The 23,041-nt window shown below is 35.5% G+C and overlaps 2 protein-coding genes across 4 annotated transcripts; one reads left to right on the top strand and one right to left on the bottom strand.

Moving 5' to 3' along the window:
* Positions 1-4,691: 4,691 nt before the first annotated feature.
* On the bottom strand, positions 4,692-6,530 carry rbp4l (retinol binding protein 4, like). The gene is made up of 6 exons (XM_048166026.1): positions 6,380-6,530; positions 6,100-6,217; positions 5,863-5,999; positions 5,334-5,446; positions 5,030-5,242; positions 4,692-4,891 (listed from the first exon to the last, which is right to left on the bottom strand). The coding sequence occupies exons 2-6, from the start codon at positions 6,214-6,216 to the stop codon at positions 4,881-4,883; spliced, it is 591 nt and encodes a 196-aa protein (XP_048021983.1). The 5' UTR covers position 6,217; positions 6,380-6,530; the 3' UTR covers positions 4,692-4,880.
* On the top strand, positions 5,872-22,360 carry pde6b (phosphodiesterase 6B, cGMP-specific, rod, beta). 3 transcript variants are annotated; one of them, XR_007181246.1, is made up of 24 exons: positions 5,872-6,006; positions 13,219-14,011; positions 14,739-14,891; positions 15,302-15,391; positions 15,494-15,634; positions 15,749-15,823; positions 16,138-16,202; positions 16,313-16,379; positions 16,469-16,516; positions 16,599-16,748; positions 16,838-16,981; positions 17,076-17,141; positions 17,422-17,568; positions 17,669-17,776; positions 18,119-18,228; positions 18,319-18,406; positions 18,482-18,582; positions 18,789-18,896; positions 19,006-19,069; positions 19,146-19,220; positions 19,369-19,452; positions 19,569-19,722; positions 20,693-20,876; positions 21,698-22,360. XR_007181246.1 is itself a non-coding variant. In XM_048166012.1 (23 exons), exons 2-23 carry the CDS (start codon positions 13,541-13,543, stop codon positions 20,752-20,754), a joined length of 2,571 nt encoding a protein of 856 aa, XP_048021969.1. In that variant the 5' UTR covers positions 5,872-6,006; positions 13,219-13,540; the 3' UTR covers positions 20,755-22,360. The 3 variants fall into 3 exon arrangements, 2 of the variants coding, with proteins under 2 accessions (XP_048021969.1, XP_048021970.1); XM_048166012.1 differs by having other exon boundaries at positions 20,693-22,360; XM_048166013.1 differs by lacking the exon at positions 5,872-6,006 and adding an exon at positions 6,147-6,243 and having other exon boundaries at positions 20,693-22,360.
* Positions 22,361-23,041: the final 681 nt, after the last annotated feature.

Below are 23,041 nucleotides of genomic sequence, written 5' to 3' on the forward strand. Positions count from 1 at the left end.
TGACAGATATACAGACTGCAAGTGTTTAATAATGAAAATAATGACATGGCTCTGATCTCCGTGAATACGGTGAGAAACGATGGTAACTTTAACCACATTTAACAGTAGGCTACATTAGCAACATGCTAATGAAACATTTAGAAAGACAATTTACAAATATCACTAAAAATATCATGATATCATTGATCATGAACAGTTATTATTGCTCCATCTGCCATTTTTCACTATTGTCCTTGCTTGCTTACCTGCATAAAGTCTGTTGTTTTGGCTGTGCAGCTCCAGACGTTAATACCGCCTGCCCTTGTCTAATGCCTTGAACATGGGCTGGCATATGCAAAAGTTGGGGGCGTACATATTAATGATCCCGACTGTTGCGTCACAGTCGGTGTTATGTTGAGATTCGCCTGTTCTTCAGAGGTCTTTTGCACAAATCAAATTTACACAAGAAGAAGGAAACAATGGTGTTTGAGACTCACTGTATGTCATTTCCATGTACAGAACTCTAATTATTTAACTATGCCAAGGTAAATTCAATTTTCAATTCTAGGGCACCTTTAATATCTACATTTCCATAACTGTTTATTTCACACCAACATAATGAGTTTTTTTGCAGTAAACTGTACTAACTGATTCTGCGGGAGTGTGGGCGGGGCCTTTATACCGCTTACTACTGCGCAGACTCGGGTTCCAAAATGACAGTGCCATATTTGGACATTGGCGGCTTCACTTATCTACAATGGAAGAGAGTGAAGGTGCGTTGTCCATAATTTTTTTATTACAGTCTATGGTCGACACCGACACCCCTTGTCAGTGTTAGGATGCAGCGTTCCGTTTGAGAGACACCCATAGAGTGATGTAGGGATGATGTCAAAACCCGGAAGACTAATTCACCTGGTTCCCTCAAGATTTTTATGGTGTTTATAAGGGTTTTTTTTTTCAATTTATAAGTAAAATAAAGACTGTGGTAAACATAACTTGACGATATTTTGAAGTTTTGTTGTTCAAGGTAAATTACACACACCCATACCGAAACCTCAAATTTTGAAGCAGTTCTGTTTATATTTGGAAATGTGTGCAGTTTACTCATAAATTGAAAAACCCCATAAGAAAATCTCGAAGGAAAAATCGGCAAATTAGTCTTCCAGGTTCTGAAATCAATCATCCCTGTACCACTCTATTGGCAAAAGGCAATGGACCTTTTTTTTTCTTCTTCTTCTTCTTTTTTTTTTTTTTTTGCCTCAACAGCTTATATCACGTTATACTAATGGCAAAGTATATTAAGTGTTTGCGTGCTTTGTTCTCTTTGTTCCTTTTTTATTGCTAAACAAGACTCATTATGACCTTTCAAAACATTGTTTTCCCACAGCAAACAAAGCATGAGCCCAAGTTAATTATCTTTTAAAAACAGGTCAGTATGGTCATTTATATTTGCTGACGTTCTGCCACTTTGTTAATGTTCATGAATTGTAACTTGGGCATTACAGTGACTATGGTTACTCATTGCTTTTGTCACTATGTTTTAAAAATGTGTACGTGTCTGCACTTCAGTGAACTTTTGTGACATCAGTTATGTCAAGTAGATAGTTTCCAGAAATAGTCTTTAGAAAATGTACAAGGGTTTGGCATCAAATTGGTTCTCTTTGGCTGGAATTAACAAAATTCATTTTTTTAATTTTTTTTTAATAACTGCAAGAACTAAAGTCTTCGGAGAGAATTATATAACAGAATATAGTCTATGACTGCTTGATGATTTGTGACAAACAGACCTAAATTTAAGCGTTTTTTTTTTTTTTTCATTTAAATTTTAAATGTTTTATTTTTTATTAAATGTTTCAATGTAACTGCTGCATGATGCTGCATGTTATAAACAAAAGAGGGAGCTGTGTTGTTGAAATGTAAACATTTAGATTTCATTTAATCTTATTTTTAATTTTAAGGATTATTTGGTAGTACAAGTTCAGAAAAATCTGTCATATTTCCAGTCTGGAGTCTGGACATGTCTACATCTAGTTTACCCACATTGACAGGCTTTAAAAGCCCCTTATGTCATTAACCCTGACTTTCTCCAGCTGAGACTTGGCTCAGTACAGACAATCTGTTCTGTCTCCAAGACACCAGCTGGCATGAGAATACTTAACGGCCGACAGCCATAACATAAACAGTTATCAGAGGGTATTAAGCTATTGTAGATAAACTGGCAAGACCTCAGCTGACCCAGCATGTTATAATGTTCTGGATTAGCTCATACAGCACTTAGGCAAAACTTTTTTCTTTGAGTCTTTTTAAAGTTGTTGCATTGACTATGTACCTGTATATTAACTGTGTTACTGCTCAGCAGATACACATACCTGAAATTAACATTTCAATTAACATTTGAAACTGAAAAGAATAAGCCTATCATCTTCTGATAGATCTTACTGAATACATATCACTATGAAACTCTTCAAGTTTGTTCTCTTATCACTGGAGAAAAATATTTTTTTAGGAATTGAAAAAGGAAATGTGCCCCCAAATTTTAATTAGATTTTAATTACATCCAAGTTAATTCAAATCAATTCTTAAGTCAAATTAATTCTTAAAATCATCTGACACATTCATTTAAACCACATAAAATCTTGTGAATATAGGCTACTGCTAGGAATGCAAAATAACTTATTTTTCTGCAAATATAATTGTAGTAATAGAAAATAGAATTATAAATACTTATATGGTAAGTACTTAACATTTGTCCATTCTTTATAAATGCATTTAATTTGTTTGGAACCAAGAGATGTATGTCAGTTTACAAAAATCTGTCACTAAAGCCTAGTAACTAAGTGGATAACTTGATCTACTTTTGGCTAGACAACACCTGTCCAACTTTACCCAGTTAGATCTCAAGAACTCTCGTGAACTTTCTGTAAACCTTTTCCATTTTTAAAAGGGTCAGTATGTTCATTCATATTTTCTGACATTCTGCTACTTTGTTAATGTTGATGAATGATTGGGCATTACAGAAACTATGGTTACTCATTGCTTTTAGCACAATATTCTAAACATGTGTACGTGTAAGTTCATTCTGTTTTTCTTGCCATTGGTTATTAGTGCAAAAGTGCAGTGGAATACAGTCTCTTTCATTTTGTACACAAATGGGGCATTTAAACTGCTGTTGTAATACAGTGTACAGCATAAATGAGTACACCCCCTCTGAACAAATACAAAAGATGTATTTTCTTTATGATCACTTATACAATTCATGGAAAGATGGCAAAACTAAAATGTATTAAACATATACATAATAGAAATGTCATAAGTAAATTAGCCAATTTTGTTTAAATTAAGGATTGCAGAAATGAGTACACCCTAGATTTAATTCAACAAATGTATAATATTCCAGTACTTAGTATGCCCTCCATAATTTTGAATATACTGCTCTGACCCTTTTTGGCACGGGGTGTACAAGTTCGTGACAAATTGTCACATCTGTCCTGTTTAACTCCTGGATGATGAGCTCCTTAAAGGGTTAGTTCACCCAAAAATGAAAATTCTGTCATTTATTACTTACCCTCATGCCGTTCCAAACCTGTAAGACCTTCGTTAATCTTCGGAACACAAATTAAGATATTTTAGTTGAAATCCGATGGCTCTGTGAGGCCTCCATAGGGAGCAATGACATTTCCTCTCTCAAGATCCATAAATGTACTAAAAACATATTTAAATCGGTTCATGTGAGTACAGTGGCTCAATATTAATATTATAAAGCGACGAGAATATTTTTGGTGTGTCAGAAAAAACAAAATAACAACTTAGTGATGGCTGATTTCAAAACACTGCTTCAGGAAGATTCGGAGCACAAATGAATCAGTGGTTCTGAGACACTCGCTTGGTATTTCTCCTGCTCTTTGTCTAGCAAAAAAATCCCTCATCACTAAATGAAAGCTTAAAATGAAGGCCTGATTATTTCAGGGGCCTTGTCACAAATCCATTGTTTTTGAATTACTTTTGCGTTACTTTTGCTATATTTTTGTGTTACTTTTGCTATATTTTTTGCTATATATCTGTGTTACTTTTGCTTAACTCTTACTTTGCTTACTCTTACTTTTCACTTAAAACAATGATTTGGTAATCATCTTGTACCACTGTCCTCTTTTGTGCTAAGAAATAAGTCTCCTGACAGTTTTCTCCCAAGTGGTTCCATTGTTGTCAGCATTAAGTCTGAGAATGATTTAGTGGGCTATATAACACTTTTAATTGTCAAGAAATTACTTCTCTTTAAATGTTTTGGTTCAACATACTTACCTGTTGAATCAAACATTGCCTTAAACTTACACCAGAAATGTTTTATTTCATTTTATTTAGTAACTTTTAGGAGGGTGTACTCGTTTTGCTACACATTTTATCACCTTGATAAGAAAATCTTATTTTCCTGAATAATTTTGACATGCTTCATGATTAAGCAGACTTGCTGGAACATTATATCTCTAAAGAACCCTAACATGTCTCCTAAGTAATTGAGTAATTGCTGACTTTCAGAAGTTTCAGAGGAGGTGTACTCATTTATGCTGTGCACTTACTTTGGAGTAATCTGTAAAAATATCTTTGACCAGACTAACTTCACATCATGGCCAGTGATACTAAAGATGTCAGCTATATGCAAAGCAATACACAATCACCCACCCCTATAAATTAAATTAAAACATGACTAAAATAAGTTTTGTTTAAAAAACATTTATTGTCACAGACACTTAACACAATTCATGATTCCCTTGAGATAAGAATTTCAATGATCTGATATCTCCCTGATTCACACATGCATCTCTACAGCACTGAAATGGAATGGCCGTGGGTGACGCTTCTTATGCCAGCATGCTAAAGGAATCCCTCTTCGTTTCCTCTAACACTTAGCAAGCCCCTGTAAAATGAGAGATGAGAGAAATCAGACAGGCAAATCCAAACTCCATCTTTATCTGCATATTAACCCTGAATGAATATGACTCCATTTGTTGTCTTGCAGCTAAATTGAAAGCCTGACTTCTGTCCATGAACTTACCAGACTGCAGCACGGGCTGGAACTGACCAGCCATGCAGATCTCTTCCTGTTTCTGGCGGACGATGCGCTGGATTGCAGGAGGTAGGCCACGGGGGTTGCGTGAGAAGACCAGGGCATAGCCGTCATCGCATGTGCCATCATCCTTCAGAGTGCGGCAAGCATAAGTGATAGCATAGTTGTCGTAGTCGGTGTCAATGACCCAGTAGTTGTCACCTTTATGAAGAATAAACAACAAAAAGTTGAGTCAAATGATTCATGTGACAGTAATGTGGGTACACATGTGAAAATAATCATGTCTTCTGACCTCCGCTAGACAGATAGCTAGCCAAGCCCTGATAGTTCATGAACATCTTGCCAGGAGTGGTAGGGTCAGGCACACTGTATTGGGCAGCCATGTCAGCACACACAACCCAGAATCTGTAAAGAGTTAGCAGGGTTAGCATTAACATGTGGCATAAACACTAAAATCTTTAAACTTGATTTCTGAATTTAAACCAAAATGCACAAGTAGGATTGCTGTCATATATTTAAGCTTGATTTCTGACTCAAACCAGAATCCATAAGCAGCAGAATTAGCATTAGCATGTGACGTCATCACCAACATATATTTAAACTTGATTTCTGAATCAACCTAGAATCCATTAGCTGCAGGATTAGCATTAGCATGTGATGTCATTTCTGTCATACATTTAAACTTGATTTCTGAATCAATCCTGAATCTGTAAGCAGCAAGATTAGCATTAGCATGTGAAGTCATTGCTGTCATACATTAAACTTGCATTATAAATCAAATGTCATTGAATTGAATGCTTCTTTACAGATTTGCCACTAACCCGAAAAGAGTTACGCGGCCCTTTGAAGAGGCAGTCATGGTGCCATCGTCATCAATGGTGTATTCGGCAGAGATGTTGTCCTGGAGGAAGAGTCCCTCTGGGTCTTTCTTCTGCTGAGCATACCATTTGCCTGCATACTACAAGGTACAGTACACCAGGTCAGGTCATCCTGTCTGTTTTGCATCAACATTATTAATGAGCAAACATTTATAGAACATCAAACGGCATACTACATACTCTCTTGGGGTCAAAGTCGTCCTTGACTGTAAAACTGTCCACAACGCAGGAGGCAGACCAGCAGCGCTCAACGTAGGACAGGAAAACCACCAGCAGGGCAAACTTGTAGTATTCCATTCTGAGCAGCGGGGAAGGAAAGCACAGGTGAAGAAGTCTGATGCAAAGCTAATCAGCGTATTAACTATTTCCAACAGTCTTTTTCATTACAGTTTAAACTGCAGGTTAGTTAACCTCATAACCCCATGGTCCAGAGGGCTTATACAAAAACTCTAGATCTTACCTGTTTGTTTTGTTGTTGTTTGAAGTGAACAAGGATTGATTCAGTGGTGCAGGATCTCTCTTTGAGGTTCTCCACAAAGCTGTGTTGTCCACACTGAGCAAAAGCTCTTTTATACCAACTCTACAGACAGGCTTATTGATTATTTTCACTTCTTGTGACTAAATAAGGTTCTTAAATCTATGGTTAATCCGGTTGTAGAAATCCTCACTGTAATCTGGCTTCTCGGTTGAACCCTCCCATGCTTGCCATAAAAACAAAAAAGCTTTATGCAACTAAGTGGAATATAGTGAGACTTTGTCTAACTAAAACAAAAACATCTGGGAATAGGGTTCGATGAAGCTGATAGAATCAGTTTGTAAGCTTTATTTATGAAATTGTGTTAAACACCTACTGTAATATGTAATGTTGTTAGGTTTCTGGTAATTTATAAAAAGATTTATAGTTTAAAGATATTCCTCCACAGATAACAACTCATTGTAGACTCTTTATATATTCTAGAAAGTTATGGTCGATATCAACTGTTAACAAATTATTAAGTGAAACTAGAATTTTGCAGACTTAGCATAGTTCTTCGTCAGTTTGTGTTATTTTGATATAGACTGATCTTGATTTTTTTCATATCCAAGTATAAATCCAAGTCCTTGATGTCCTGGATGTTGATGTCCGTTATGTTAAAATGCAGATACCGATGTATTTCCAAAGATGAAAAAGCTTTAGCTAATGCAAGATGTATTAAATGTCCAATAATCAGGAAACAAGATGAGACATTTGTTGTGGTTATTGCTAATTTCACATGTCCACATGTTATCATGATGACAATAGGCTCCTAGTGGCTTTGTGCCATTTTGATGAGATGGACTTGATTACGGAAGCAGCTTTGTTCATTATGAGAATCCATTATGCAATGTACTTGGCTTTTTGTGGTATATTTGTGTGGTGTGATCACATCAGGTTTTAAGAGGAGCCTTGTTTATAATAGTGCAGAAAAGCAGGTAGTAATTATGCAAACAAAATCTAGGTTATATAATATTTATTTACCCTAGTATGTCTATGGTGTCATTGCATAAAAGCAATGCATAAAATTGTATCCATTATCTATTCTGTTCCATATTTATTCATTAAGATGTTGTACAGACTCCTAGTCTCCCTCATCATTCAACTCTGTCTAAAGATTTGAAGTGTACATTAATTTTAAAAGTGTCTTTAAGATACTTAGCCAGGCGTTTGATATGAAGAATACATCTATATTGTCCCCAGAAGTCTTTTCTGAGCTGTTCTTTGGACTACTTCCTTTGAATATCTGCATAATCTGTGGCCAACATTTGCTTATTTAGCAGTATTAGGATTGTTGGCCGCACAGGACTCACTACAACACTGAGATCACTTGGCTCAGATGCTATTGTGACCTCAAGAAACTTTGCTCTCGGGTGTTAAACGTGATTTCATCAAGTGCAACGTGTTCCTGCTGGATCAACATCTTTGTCGATCCTGCAACTACATTCCAATCAACCAGTCAGATTTGAGGGACAAGTTTACAGTTTATGTCAAATTTAGGCTTAGAACCAGGGTTAGGTGCTTCTACATCAGTGTTATTCACCCATCATTTCCCTCTGATTTTAGGGATAACTTAGGGGTAGGGATAGGGTTTGGACTAAATTTTCAGACAGAAATGTTGTTCCAGGATCAACAAAATATGTTGATCCAGGAACGTGTCTTACGGTGACCGCTCTCAGGTGGCGTGATCTAAGCAACATATGTATCCATACAGTTGCCAGTATGCATGTTCTGTTACGTAATGCATAATTAGATCCTGTCTTAAGTAACTACAATGGCAGAGTTGCCATAATTTGAATCCTAAGCCACTTATTTACGCTTTGCCTAAAGATGAGGTATGGCTAACCTGGCTAACCTCACCTGGCACACCAGACAGTGTTCAATGGTATCTATTTGTAGATGTGCTCCACGGAGATTAGTACACTTCTTTTTAAAGACATTTCTTTTTTTGGCCACAGCTTCTCAAGCCATCAGCTAAATATACTTTGTAAACAGATGGCAAAGAAGACTGAATATTTGTTATTGTTTGTATCCCTGGTTGTTATTTTTGTGCAGTGGAGCACATTTACCTCCACAAATGTATTTACCACAAATTCTGCTGTCATTTACTAATCTTCAAAACTGTATGATTTTTTTTTTTTTCTTCTGTAGGATGGAAAAGAAGATATTTTAAGAAATTTGTCCATACAGTACAATGGAAGTCAGTGGGCTCTGATGTTGTTTGGTTACCAACATTCCTCAAAATATCTTCCTTTGTGTTCTGCAGAAGAAAGAAAGTCTTATAGGTTTGGAACAACATGAGGATGATGTAAATAATAGCAACATTTTCATTTTTTTGGGATTAAGTATCCATTTAAGAAGTATAACAGGTCAGAAATTGTAAAATATTGTTTGCACTTTAACAATTGACTAAATAAATTGCCTTGATTAAACCTTTCATCAAAAAGCAGGGTCATATTAATTTCCTGACATATAACAATTCATAGATTCCTTAAAAAACATTTTTTTTCACCTTACATTGTTTCTTAGTGGATATCCTCACTTCCTGCTAACTGTTTCGCAGAAATGTATCTATAGCCCCTTTGTTTTGTTTGTTGTCCACGTGAACCTCAAACCATAAACCCTGATCCTAATCCCACACATCCCGACTGTTCTCATGGTTTGATCCTGGCCAACCTATGAAACTATTGAAACAAAGGCACTCCTTAGTGTGAGTTCTGACCATGCAAGTGCTGATCATGCATTGAATTGGCTGATGCACTAGATTAAACTAGTTTTCTGGAATCACATTCGTAGTTTCATGCTCCAATTTAGGGTTTTTTTTAGTTTTTTTTTTTAGTTTATTTTAAAGGGCCCATGTTAGTTAGCGGTTAACACTTTCTAACTGTGTCAAATGTATCAGTTTTTCTGGGTTTCAAGTTTTCGAGACCCACTGACTCAACCAAACCCCCTTCCCCCACCCCATCCCATCCAGACTCAATCAATCCAAGGACTGCATTTGAGAAAAAGTCTAGATCAGTTGAGTTCAGTCAAACTGTACAAAATTCAAGATCTTTTGCATGCAAGAAAAATACATTTTTTTGTTCACATGAGTTCAAATGAGTTCAGTGAAATTAGTCAAACTCTGCTGCACCCTTGTGGGCATTGTAAGCAGTGACAAAAGCATTTAGACTACAAAACCACTTTATGTTGTCTTCTGATTCTTCATGTAAATCCTTGAGACTTGAGGTCTTTTATTTAAGGGCTTGAGAATTCTTTTCTTCTTCTTCTTCTTCTTCTTCTTCTTCTTCTTCTTCTTCTTCTTCTTCTTCTTCTTCTTCTTTTTTTAAATTATTTTGTTGTTTTAATTTAGTTACTGTGTGGCAACATTCTGACCATCAAAAAATTACTGATACTTGCCACTAGGTGGTAGAGTAACAAAAGAACTTTAGCAAAATTCACTTGGGGCTGGATTCAGGTTCTGATTATGCCCTTATGCGGTCAGGGCGGTTACTCAGACACTTACAAATAAAATGTGTTGCTTGTCACGTTAAAGGATAAAAATGTCTTGCACATAATTTGCATGGCCAAACAAACATTAACACTAAAGACATTTGTACATAGGAATCAGTTGCCCTTATCAAAATACTGGCTGATAAAATCCTATCGGTTATGGATCTGATGAGCTAATATAAAGATTGTAAGTTCACACCCTTGTAGATGTTACTGAGAGTTGACTCCTGTCCCTTTCTGAACTCCCAAGTTTCTCCAAAGACACTGTTTAACATTTTGTTTAACAGGTTGATTTAGTTCAAATATCTGTGTGCTCTGGCAACTAACTGACAGCTGGATACATTTGACTAAAAATCATGTACAGCTTCTAAACTGCAGGGTTCACTCAAACAAGAAAAATGTACCAGCATCTACCTTCCCTCTGCAGCCAAAGCTGTGACTTGTTTTGTGCACGTATGGAGCTATTAATATGCTGATTATCCTCATGACCTTTTGCTTAAGATGGATACGAGGCCTTTATATAGATATGAACTTTATCTAAACAGTAGGATTATAGGTATTTCATGATAAGACTCTGTTTTGTTATTCCATCTAGAGCTGCATCTTTTAGTAATTCATTACTAATATAATTTGTCAATTATTATATTTTGGTAATTATTTAGATTTGATACTGTACGTATAATTCAGGAGCAGAACCCAAACCAACAGATTTAGGAAAAGTTTTCAAACAAGCAGCCTACATGGAACTATCAATCAAAGCAGAACAGCATCAGGACTACCTATTGTTCATAATTATTTGTCCTGCTATTTTTATGATGCCATGAATATATTGTTTGTAAATACCATAAACTACTTTTGTAATACTGTATATTGGTGTATGATGTTCTATATTGCAGCACTGGAATATGAATTACAGTTTTATATATATATATATATATATATATATATATATATATATATATATATATATATATATATATAGTACAGTCCAAAAGTTTGGAACCACTAAGATTTTTAATGTTTTTAAAAGAAGTTTCGTCTGCTCACCAAGGCTACATTTATTTAATTAAAAATACAGTAAAAACAGTAATATTGTGAAATATTATTACAATTTAAAATAACTGTTTTCTATTTGAATATATTTCACAAACTAATTTATTCCTGTGATGGCAAAGCTGAATTTTCAACATCGTTACTCCAGTCTTCAGTGTCACATGATCCTTCAGAAATCATTCTAATATGCTGATCTGCTGCTCAAGAAACATTTAATGTGTACAATTGTACAAAATATTTGTGTACAATTTTTTTTTCAGGATTATTTGATGAATAGAAAGTTCAAAAGAACAGTGTTTATCTGAAATCTTATCTTTTGTAACATTATAAATGTCTTTACTGCCACTTTTGATTGATTTAATGCATCCTTGCTGAATAAAAGTATTAATTTATTTAATTTCTTTTCAAAAAAATAAAAATAAAAATTCTTACTGACCCCAAACTTTTGAACGGTAGTGTATAATGCTACAGAAGCTTTGTATTTCAGATAAATGCTGTTCTTTTGACCTTTCTATTCATCAAGGAATCCTGAAAAAAAAAAGTACACAACTGTTTTCAACATTGAAAATAATCATAAATGTTTATTGAGCAGCAAATCAGCATATTAGAATGATTTCGGAAGGATCATGTGACACTGAAGACTGGAGTAATGATGCTGAAAATTCAGCTTTGCATCACAGGAATAAATTACTTTGTCAAATATAATTTATAATTAATAATAATATTTCACAATATTACTGTTTTTTACTGTATTTTTAATTAAATAAATGTAGCCTTGGTGAGCAGACGAAACTTCTTTTAAAAACATTAAAAATCTTAGTGGTTCCAAACTTTTGGACTGTACTGTGTATATATATATATATATATATATATATATATATATATATATATATGTATATATATATATATATATATATATATATATATATATATATATATATATATATATATATACACACACACAGACACACAAGTCAAAAGTCTTAGGCCACCACCAGCTTTGTTGTTTTATAAATGTTTTAATGACCATCCATATTTATTTTTCTGTCTTTTTATTCAGATACAAACAGAAAATAGAGGAAAATGTACAAAAAAAAATCTAGTTTCTGGAATCACAACTGTAGTTTCATGCTCCAATTTAGAGAACAAGGTTGTTGTTGTTTTTTAAAGGGCCCATAGTACAAAAAAAAATCAAAAATCTTCTTTTCTCTATATGTATATGCCATATCTAACTGTAGACTGTGATTCAGTCCCACTTTCATGGTAACTGATTTCAAGCTTATCCATGTTACTACCATACAAAATGAGGCATTCACAGAATTATGATGCAATACAGAGATATCTTTTTCTGACTCTTTTTGAGAATTGTTATCGATGCAGGTTTTGCATTTTTTAAATGGTAATTTAGGTGCAATGTTAATTTGTCTATCGTGTAAAGTAACGCATTACTTTTAAATTCAAAACAAAATATCTGAGTTACTTTTTCAAATAAGTAATGCAAGTTACTTTTTTCAGATGTATTGATTGACAGCTCTCCTGTCCCCATGTTGAGAGAAATTGGGAGTAAGTGCAGAGGCATTGTGTCTAAATATGATGGTTATTGTATGCATTTACTTATCTCAGTTGCACAAAAACAGATTCAGTATTCCTCAAAATTAATAAAAACTCAGAATATTATGCAAACCTGCAGTAATTAAATGTTAAATTACACAAATATACTTTATGTATTTAATCACATTTTTGTTTCATTTTTTTTTATTGCTGATATAACATTTCTTTCCATAAAAAGTAACTAAGTAACACAATTAGTTACTTAATTAATGTAACATTACTTTCCATAAAACTAAGTAACTCAATTAGTTACTTTTTTAGGGAGTAACAATATTGTAATCTAAAACTAACATCCCCAATATTGGTAATGAAGAATCTTCAGATATACTGTACATTTGTTCTTTTCCATTTTTTAGGAAATCCCTTTCACTGCTACCATTGTAGCAGTCACATTGAGTAAGAAGACAACTGGGGTGCTGAGATAATCAGCTAGTGGCCTGGTTAAATAGGGCTTAGTAATGAGGAGTGTGTTTTTAATAAGAACTTAAAGAGCTTGTAGCGTAAAGGCCAAGCTTTAGGGAGAAGAGACAAAGAGGAACAAAGCATGTGATTGTGCATTACCACTCATACTGTATGATTGTAGCTTTTCCTCTATAACCGTCGTTAAGAGAACCTCTTCTTTTTCCCAGGACACGAAGAGCATTCAGAGGAGGACGTTGGTCAGTTTCAGCTGTGGGCTCAGGCTTTGATGCAGGTCACCTGATCAGTTTTACTAGAGCAGATCCTGATTCACCTTCAACACTATTAGGAAAACACCTTGCTGATGACAGTTAGATTGGACACGGGTTGCCCCTGCTGTGGCAGGCGTCTCATCTCACGATTTCTCTTTTTCACAACCATTTGAGGATTATATGCTGTAAATTTTCAGTTGTTTTGTCCTGAAAACTCTTTTGAACTCTTATTACTTGGCCATTACCTGCCAGTACTGGGACTGGGCCAGAAGATCCCAAGATGAGTGTCCAAAAGGAAGACGTGGAGAAGTTCCTGGATGGAAACCCAAGTTTTGCCAGGAGCTATTTTGACAAAAAGCTCAAACCTGGTGCCGTGGCCTCGATCTTGCATGTACCAGAGTCAAAAGTGGATGTGGACACTTTTAAGGAGATAAGCTCGATAGAGGAAGGAGCGATGTTCTACGATCTCATTACAGATATGCAGGAGAACGTCAATATGGAGAAGGTGATTTTTAAGATTCTGAAGAGAGTCAGCGCTCTGATCCACGCCGACCGGTGTAGCCTGTTCATGTATCGACAACGGAATGGCATCGGCGAGCTGGCTACACGTCTCTTCAACGTTAATAAAGATTCTGAGCTCGATGACTGTGTGGTGCCTCCGGACTCTGAGATCGTCTTCCCTCTGGACATCGGTATAGTAGGACATGTGGCTCAAACCAAGAAGCCCATCAATGTGAAGGATGTTACACAGGTACGAACCACTCTGAAACATCTGTACACAGATCAGACACACTTTGTAAAACTTGATTGAAAGAGACTAATGAAACTATCATACATTATTAGACTGCAGCTGTGGTCATATTTTGAGGCTCGGCAAATCCTCTTGACATAATCCATTTATTTCAATATGCCATGACCCATGTCCAGCATGAAGGATTATTTCACCTGTGGCATTTATGTAATGATCCTCTCAGTAGTTGAATTACTCACACAAAACCTTGAAAACGTTGTTCGTTTAATATTTTGCATAATATGTTGTGGTTGTTATGGCATCTAGACAATTATTTTGATTTGTTAAAAAAGGGCGAAAATGCTTCCTTTTTTTCCCCATCTACTTTCTGATATCCACGCCGTAAAAAATAATTGTTGGTTTAACTTAAAAAAGTAAGTTAAAATTTTGAGTTCATTGAAATTAAAAATTTGAGTTAATACAATGAAGGCGATTGGTTTAATCAACAGAAACTCAAGATATTACGTTATCTGAACCAGTTGATTTGACAAAAGAAAAAAGGTGTTATTTTCTAAAATACATATTTCATCCATGATGAGATGTTGTGGTTTACTAACATCAAGAGAAAACACATTTTTGTTTGCAGTCTGATACTATGACAACATTCGATTTTGAGTAATAAATACAAGTATAAATGTGTGGGGATAGTGTGCAATGTGTGTGACAACTGTCTTTGCTTTCACTGTAGGATAGTCACTTCAGCACATTCGTTGACGAACTTACTGAATACACCACACGCAACATCTTGGCCTCGCCCATTATGAATGGCAAGGACTTAGTAGCTGTCATCATGGCAGTCAACAAGACAAATGGACCCTATTTCACAGATGACGATGAGGATGTAAGTGTCTGGACACGTCTATTTGGACATGTTTAAAAATGTATGAATGTCACTGCATTAGATAACAAAATATCAAACTAATTGGTATTTATTTTAAGTAAAGTCAGCACAAGCACAACTTTCAATACATTTTTTTTTGCATTAAACAAAGATAAGTATTTAATAACACTTAATTTGAACACATTTTAAATGGAAATAATCCCTAAAAGTGTTTGTTTTTGCATTGTCTATCTGACTTACATTTTATATATATATATATATATATATATATATATATATATATATATATATATACACAATGATGAAATGAGATACTAAATACATACTTTGCATTTACTGAGACATTAAAGCTTACTTTGCATCATGTTATTTTCTTAAAATGTTCAAAATACGCCTCTTTTTCCTCCTAGCTTTTTTTAAAGTATCTGAAAGTTTGCTCTCTGAACCTGAAGATTTTTCATCTGAGCTACCTTCATAACTGTGAAACACGTAAAGGACAGGTCAGTCTGCATAAGCTTGCAAACACTAGCTGGTGAAATTATTAAAAATGAATTGAAAGAGATACGATTTTTAATGCATTTTTATATATATCTCTCACATAGCTGCTGTTGTGGTCAGCTAACAAGGTGTTTGAAGAGCTCACAGACATTGAACGACAGTTTCACAAAGCTTTGTACACCGTGCGAGCCTACCTCAACTGTGACAGGTACTCTGTGGTGCTGCTGGACATGACCAAGGAAAAGGTACGTCAATCACTTATAATTGCTGAAAGGAACAGAGGCTTCATGCTTAATTTAGAGGATTCAGTCTGTCCTGTTTCTCTCTAAGACTGACCTGGTGGTTTTGTTCTCTTGCAGGAGTTCTTTGATATTTGGCCAGTGTTGATGGGAGAGCAGGCACCTTATTCTGGCCCTGTAACTCCAGACGGAAGGGTAGGCTGCATTTTTCTTGTTTCAAATTAAAGGGATTGTTCAGCCAAAAATCGAAATAGTTTCATCATTCGCTCACCCTCATGTCGTTGCAAACTTAAATGACTCTTTTTGTATGGAACAATCTAGCAGAATGTCTGAGATGCTTTTTTTCCAAACAGTGACACCTGTGGTCACCATTCACTTTTGTTGGAAGAGACATTTTGCTAGATAACTTCCTTTTGAAAAAGTAACACATGAGTACATGACAGAATTTTCATTTCTGAAGGCCTTTAAAATGCCAATAAAATCTAATTTCCATCTTTCATTTCACTTAGGAAGTCATTTTCTACAAAGTTATTGATTATATTTTGCACGGAAAAGAGGAGATCAAGGTCATACCGTAAGTTTTCTTTCTTTTTCTAGTAGCCATTTCTTCTTATGTGATGTATCCAAAGAGTGGCTCTTAAGAGCTGGCGTTATTTTCTTGCTTTTTTCGTTTTTTTTACACAGAAATCCACCTCTAGATCATTGGGCTTTATCTAGTGGATTACCCACATATGTAGCAGAAAGTGGATTTGTAAGTTACTCCTCTATTATTTTAGGAACGAAGTATGGTTGATTTTTAAAATGGTAAATATGTATTTACATTTTTATTGTGTGTTCAAGATTTGCAACATCATGAATGCTGCATCAGAGGAAATGTTCAACTTTCAGGTAGATATGTTTTGCTATCTAAAACATGTTTAGTGGTTGAAGTTCCCCTGACTTGCAGTAATAACACTTTGTGTTTCCGTAGACGGAAGCTCTGGATAGCAGTGGATGGACCATCAAGAATGTGCTGTCCCTGCCAATTGTCAACAAAAAAGAAGAAATTGTTGGTGTTGCAACTTTCTACAACAGGAAGGATGGCAAACCATTCGATGACCACGATGAACAACTCATGGAGGTAAAATTGATCAGTTGATTGGTAGAATCACAGAGATGGGTCACCACTGACTTGTTGAGTCACGGAACAATGCGTTGTTGTCCTGACAGGCTTTGACACAGTTTCTGGGCTGGTCGGCCCTCAACACAGACACCTACGACAAAATGAATAAGCTGGAGAACAGGAAGGACATCGCCCAGGACATGGTGCTGTACCATGTCAGATGTCGAGATGATGAGATTCAAAATATACTAGTAAGTTCCAAGTGACTTATTTTATTGTATTTTACTGTAATTGGTTATATTTTATTTCTAATTATTTTTGTTCTATTTGGTATTACTTTTCTAGAAAACACGAGAATGTTTTGACAGAGAGCCAAGAGACTGTGAGGAGGACGAGCTTTTGGAGATTCTGGTACACTGAACTGCTTACTGTTCCTGTTATCTTATTAATTCAAGATTACTGAAGTCAGGGCACAGGCTGATCCTAACCTTCTCAGATATATAAGACAAAGAAATTCACCTTTAATAGGAAGCCATTAGCAATAACATTACAGATTCTATGTCTGTTGTAACTCTCTTAATATGTTAAATATGTTTAAGTTATGCTGTTTCAGCTATTATTGCATTCTTCAAATTATTCAAAATACTTGCACATTTTTCCTGTCTGACCTTTTTGTTTGTTTTTCATGCAGAAAAGAGAGCTGCCTGGCCCAAAAAAGTTTGAGATCTACGCTTTCCATTTTTCAGACTTTGAATGCACTGAACTGGATCTTGTAAAGTGTGGGATCCAGATGTACTATGAAGTTGGAGTGGTTAGAAAGTTTCAGATCCCTCAGGAGGTACATTTTCATATGTATAATGATAGAAACACTATATCTGTGTGCATTATGAAACTTCATGAAACCAAAATGATATTTGGCTAATATCTGCTTTAATTAGGTTTTGGTGAGATTCATGTACTCAGTTAGCAAAGGCTACAGGAAAATCACCTACCACAACTGGCGCCATGGCTTCAATGTTGGACAAACCATGTTCACTTTACTCACGGTATGACCTGCTCAGCTTACATTTACGCATTTGAAAGCCACTATTATCTGATGTTTTCAGTTCACGCATTCCCTGGGAATTTAAACCGTGATGTTCGCGTTGATAGCATCATGCTGTACAACAAAATGTGAACAAAATGTATTTTGATTTAAATCAATATTTACAACACATTTGCAAAAATAATGATAGTTTTCAAACACTCCATCTTCCATACGGATAGCCCCGCCCAAACTCTAGCCCTGCTCAAACAAATAGATTTTTTCATTTTGACTTTGTTGTTCATGACATATTTTGATACACGTACTCAAAATAATAAAATCATTTTTGTATTTATGGATCCAGACAGGCAAACTGAAGAGGTATTACTCAGATTTGGAGGTGATGGCCATGATCACTGCTGGCTTCCTACATGATATCGACCACAGAGGCACAAATAATCTCTACCAAGTGAAGTCAGTAAACTACTAATACTATTTCCACTGGTACTTGTACTACTGTTGATTCTAATAATCATCATCACTTCTGTTATGTTTTGTCGTTAGGTCCCAAAATCCTCTAGCCAAGCTGCATGGATCCTCCATTCTAGAAAGGCATCACTTGGAATTTGGCAAATTCTTGCTAGGCGAAGAGGTATGAGCCAGAATGTCCAGAATGTAAGCCTCCATGTTAATGTGATTTGATACTTACATATTTGCTTTTCCTTAGACATTAAACATCTTCCAAAACCTCAACAGAAGACAAACAGAGCACGTCTTCCACCTCATTGACATTGCCATTATCGCAACTGATCTAGCCTTGTACTTCAAGTAAGTTAGGACAATATGTAACAATGACATGTATTAAATGTATTATTTTAAATGTATGTTGTTTCAAACTCATATGCTGGTATTTCATGCATCATGCAGCTTTTTATACAATGACAGTTCATAGTGACCATGGCTGTTCATTTAAAGAACTGAAACTAAATTTCAAGCAAAAATGAGAAAAAAAAAACTCTTTCTCTGCCTAAAAGAAAGAGGACAATGTTCCAGAAAATTGTGGATCTCTCCGAGACATATGAAGAGGAGAAGAAATGGGTGGACTTCATGTCTCTTGAAACAACAAGGAAAGAAATTGTAATGTAAGTGTTTTCATTAATGGCTACAGTAGGCATTTTAGCATAATTAATATTTTATAAAAAATTATAATTTTGTGCTTTTCATGTTTTCATATTTGTATTAATCGACCAGGGCGATGATGATGACAGCATGTGACCTCTCAGCTATCACAAAGCCATGGGAGGTGCAGAGCAAGGTAGGAGATGTCAACTGAAGAATAACTTCACTTTTGCTTCTCTGGAATATACAAAGCATGATTTCTCCCATCCTAGGTTGCCCTCTCTGTAGCAGCTGAATTCTGGGAGCAGGGTGATCTTGAGAGGACTGTTCTTGAGCAACAGCCCATTGTGAGTACCTGTTGGTTTTCACACAAAACTTGCCATGCTAATACTGGTGGTTATTTTACTATGAAAGCAGGCATCTTGGAAACATTTGGGGAAAAAAAAAGAATAATCTGAAAAGTTTATGAGGTGTCTGTGTTTTCTCTTAATCTAGCCCATGATGGACAGGAACAAAGCTGCAGAGCTGCCAAAGCTTCAGTGTGGTTTTATCGACTTTGTCTGTACTTTTGTCTACAAGGTACCTTTTGTGAATTAAGGAGACTTCTGTTTCAAGAATTTAATGCCAAAAACAAAATGAAAAGTTTTGGTCAGTAAGAAATCAGTTAGCAACCCTTATCTCTTTGTATTCCACAGGAGTTCTCGCGTTTCCACAAGGACATCCAGCCAATGTATGATGGCATTCTGAACAACCGGATGCATTGGAAAGCGAGGCAGGAGGAATATGAGGCAAAACTAAAGGAAATGGAGGAGGCAGCCAAAGCCAAACAGGAAGCAGCTGCCAACAACGGTTTGAATTTTAGATACAGTCTTTTATCTAAGCTTTTATTCTTATTTTTGTTTACTGTATTTGTACTAAATTTGATGAAACCTATAAGCAAACCCTCTTATAGCTCATCTTCAGGTTGACATTTGACACTACCAGTGTTCGTTATCGCTCAGAAGTTTGGGGTTGTTACATCTTTTTAAAGGTTTTTGAAAGAAGCCTTTTATGCTCACAAAGGCTGCATTCATTTGATTAAAAATATAGTGAAAAAAGCCGTATTTTCAGCAGCCGTTATTCCAGTCTTCAGTGTCACATGATCTTTCAGAAATCATTCTAATATGCTGATTTGGTGCTCAAGAAACTTCAATGTTGAAAACAGTTGTGCTGCTTAATATTTTTGTGGAAACTGTGATACGTTTTTCTTTGAGATTCTTTAATGAATAGATAGTTCAAAAGAACAACATTTATTTGACATTTAATTTTACTATTAATTATAATATTAACGTGTCTTTACTGTCACTTTTGTTCAATTTAATGTATCCTTGCAGAATAATAACAATAATAAAAAACACTGATGCCAAACTTTTGAACAGTAGTGTACACTGACCACAATGCTACATGGCCAAAAGTATGTGGACACACAAAAATCATTTGAAAGTTATGCAGATTAAAAGGAAAATGGTCATCACTTTGCTGCTATAAAAAAGGTTTTATAGCCTTTATATCCACAGCAAAAAAAAACTCAAAACCAAAAACGTTTTATTCTGTGGTTCTTTAGAAAACCATATATACTGGTGATTTAAATAACTTGGACAGCAAAAATCTAACCTGAACGACATGAACCTTAATCATCTCAAAAGAACTTGGCCATCACAAATCCCAGACCTGAACTGGAATAGCCAAACCTGAGTGTCCACATCCTGTCGGCCTTACATTGTATGATCTAACGCATTTCTATAATTTGGATTCTGTGTTTGTATTTGTTTCTCTACAGCTGCAAATTCCAACAGCACCGGTGGATCAGGATCAGGGTCCAAGACCTGCTCCATCTGCTAGAAAAAAACAACAACTCTACAGAGGGCTGGGCAGCTCGAGATGCAACCTAGCCTCTAAGCATTACGTCAGTCAAATGTGGGGATGCAACCTCACCACCAGGATCCCCAAGGATCTAATCAAGAGTGAGTGGGAAAACACTATCAATGCATTATATGCTATCAGCAAGCCACAAGACCACCTGCTAACCAAAACACACGTTGGATCTTGCCTACAGTTAGTATTACTGTTCCATTGTGTATCCTTTGGGTCATAGTGTTTGGTTTAAGCATTTTCATTGGATAGTAATCAGTTTCAATTAATCACAGTGCAGTCTTAACAGGAAAAATCAGTGGTTAATATTACAAATATGGTTCTGATTAATACGATCAAAACATTTTCCTAGCATCATCTATAAATTACTTTTACTGGATTGTTTTTCATTTAGTTCCTCACTGGTGATCAGTTGCTATTTAATATCAAGCAGATCCATGACAAGTTCACGCATGTGTGTAATCAAATAACTATGTACAGAAAGTTTAAAGAGAACTTTTTCTCCATTTTGTAATTGCAACAATGTTCCATTTAGTGTCACCTACTACTTTCCTTGAACATAAAGGCCATTATATGAGTGATAGGCATTTTTACATCATTCATTCCCTCTAACAGTGATCACATTGTACAGCTTGGAAGCTAGCTTTCAGATCACTAAACGTAAGAATTTTATTTGACTTTGGTAGGTGAGACTTTAGTGCGCAATAAAATATAGCTTCTGCTAAGCAAGATATGAGTACAATGGTGGTCAGCATGTATAAAGACTGGGTTTAAAGTTATAGTTGTTTTTATTTCTGACAGGAAATGCGCAATTGTCCTTCAGACCTATTTACATCAAGTGCTGTCATGGGTGTTTTTTACTGAGCAATGTCCCGTTACTCTGTTTCTCCACTGTTGGGACATGCGTTCACAGAGAAAACTAATTCCAGTGGCCTTGATACCATTCATCTGTTGAGTTCTCAGCTGACCTGTCATCACACCGAACCTTGACAAGTCTGTGATTAAATTCACAAAGGTATTCAGATTCGGGCATATTTTTTCCCTTTTATGTCTGACTTTTATAGGAAACAAGTTTCTCTTTCACTGGTTGTCTGTAAAACATCTTGAAACCATAAGTTGTGAATTTAATTGTGTCAATATCCGTAAATAATTTATTAATTTTATGAGGTACGACTTTACATAGTTTTAAAGGAAATACTATGAAGGTGTGTTTTAGCGCACTTAATGAACTGTACATGCTTATTATACAAAGCCGCTGCTTCTGATTCACAGATAATAAAGGTTTATTTTAAGTAGTGAAGTTTCAGGCAATAGAGAAGAAAATCGATCGATGTGTCAGTACTGACAGTGGGGGCCCGGTTATTAGACTTGTTTGACACAAATGTGATTTACTTGCAGAGCAAGTTTCATCATTGTTTTTGACAAGAATTTGATTATTTTGATTCATCTTCAAATATGATGCTCTCCAACCATCCACAATGCAGCATCAAATATGGGTGATTCCAATTAAATTGGTAAAAACGTTTAGCTTCACTTTGTATGCTCAATACCATGACAATTAAAGCATATATTTTTATGAACTTTGTGGTTTTTACATAATACTTAGATGACCGTTTCAAAGAAATGCTGTTCTTTTGACCTTTCTATCCATCAAGGAATCCTGAAAAATGCATCCAGAAAAATATTAAGCAGAAGAACAAGTGTTTTCAACATTGATGATAATTAGAAAGTTTTCTTACAGAGCAAATCGGCATATTAGAATGATTTCTGAAGGATCATGTGACACTGAAGACTGGAGTAATGATGCTGAAAATTCAGCTTTGCCATCACAAGAATGAAAAAAATCTTACCAAGCTCAAACTTGTGAACGGTATCGCATAAAAGCAATAACAGTAGTAATCTGAGAGAGGATTTGATTCTCTTCAAACATCTGCTCAGTGACTCACACGATAAGAAAGCCTCTTATCCCATGAGAACTATCAGCAGTTTCCACCCTTCCCTTCCTAGATGAATAGGTGTCATCTGCAAAGATTATCTGAACAGCTACACATCCCTACATATTCCATTTAACAATAAATCCTGACAATTCTTACAAGACTTTCAATGTTTTTCAAGGCTCATTCACACGACATAACTTGAACAATAAATATATAGTTTTGTTTTGTTTTTTCCAGCTGATGAATGACAAAAACAATGACAGCCAATCAGAATCCATCCTGCTTTAGAGAGCTCGAGCAGTTAAAGCAGCAGACGACTT

The sequence above is a fragment of the Megalobrama amblycephala genome, linkage group LG18 (assembly GCF_018812025.1).
Source record: "Megalobrama amblycephala isolate DHTTF-2021 linkage group LG18, ASM1881202v1, whole genome shotgun sequence".
Classification (NCBI taxonomy): Eukaryota; Metazoa; Chordata; class Actinopteri; order Cypriniformes; family Xenocyprididae; genus Megalobrama; species Megalobrama amblycephala.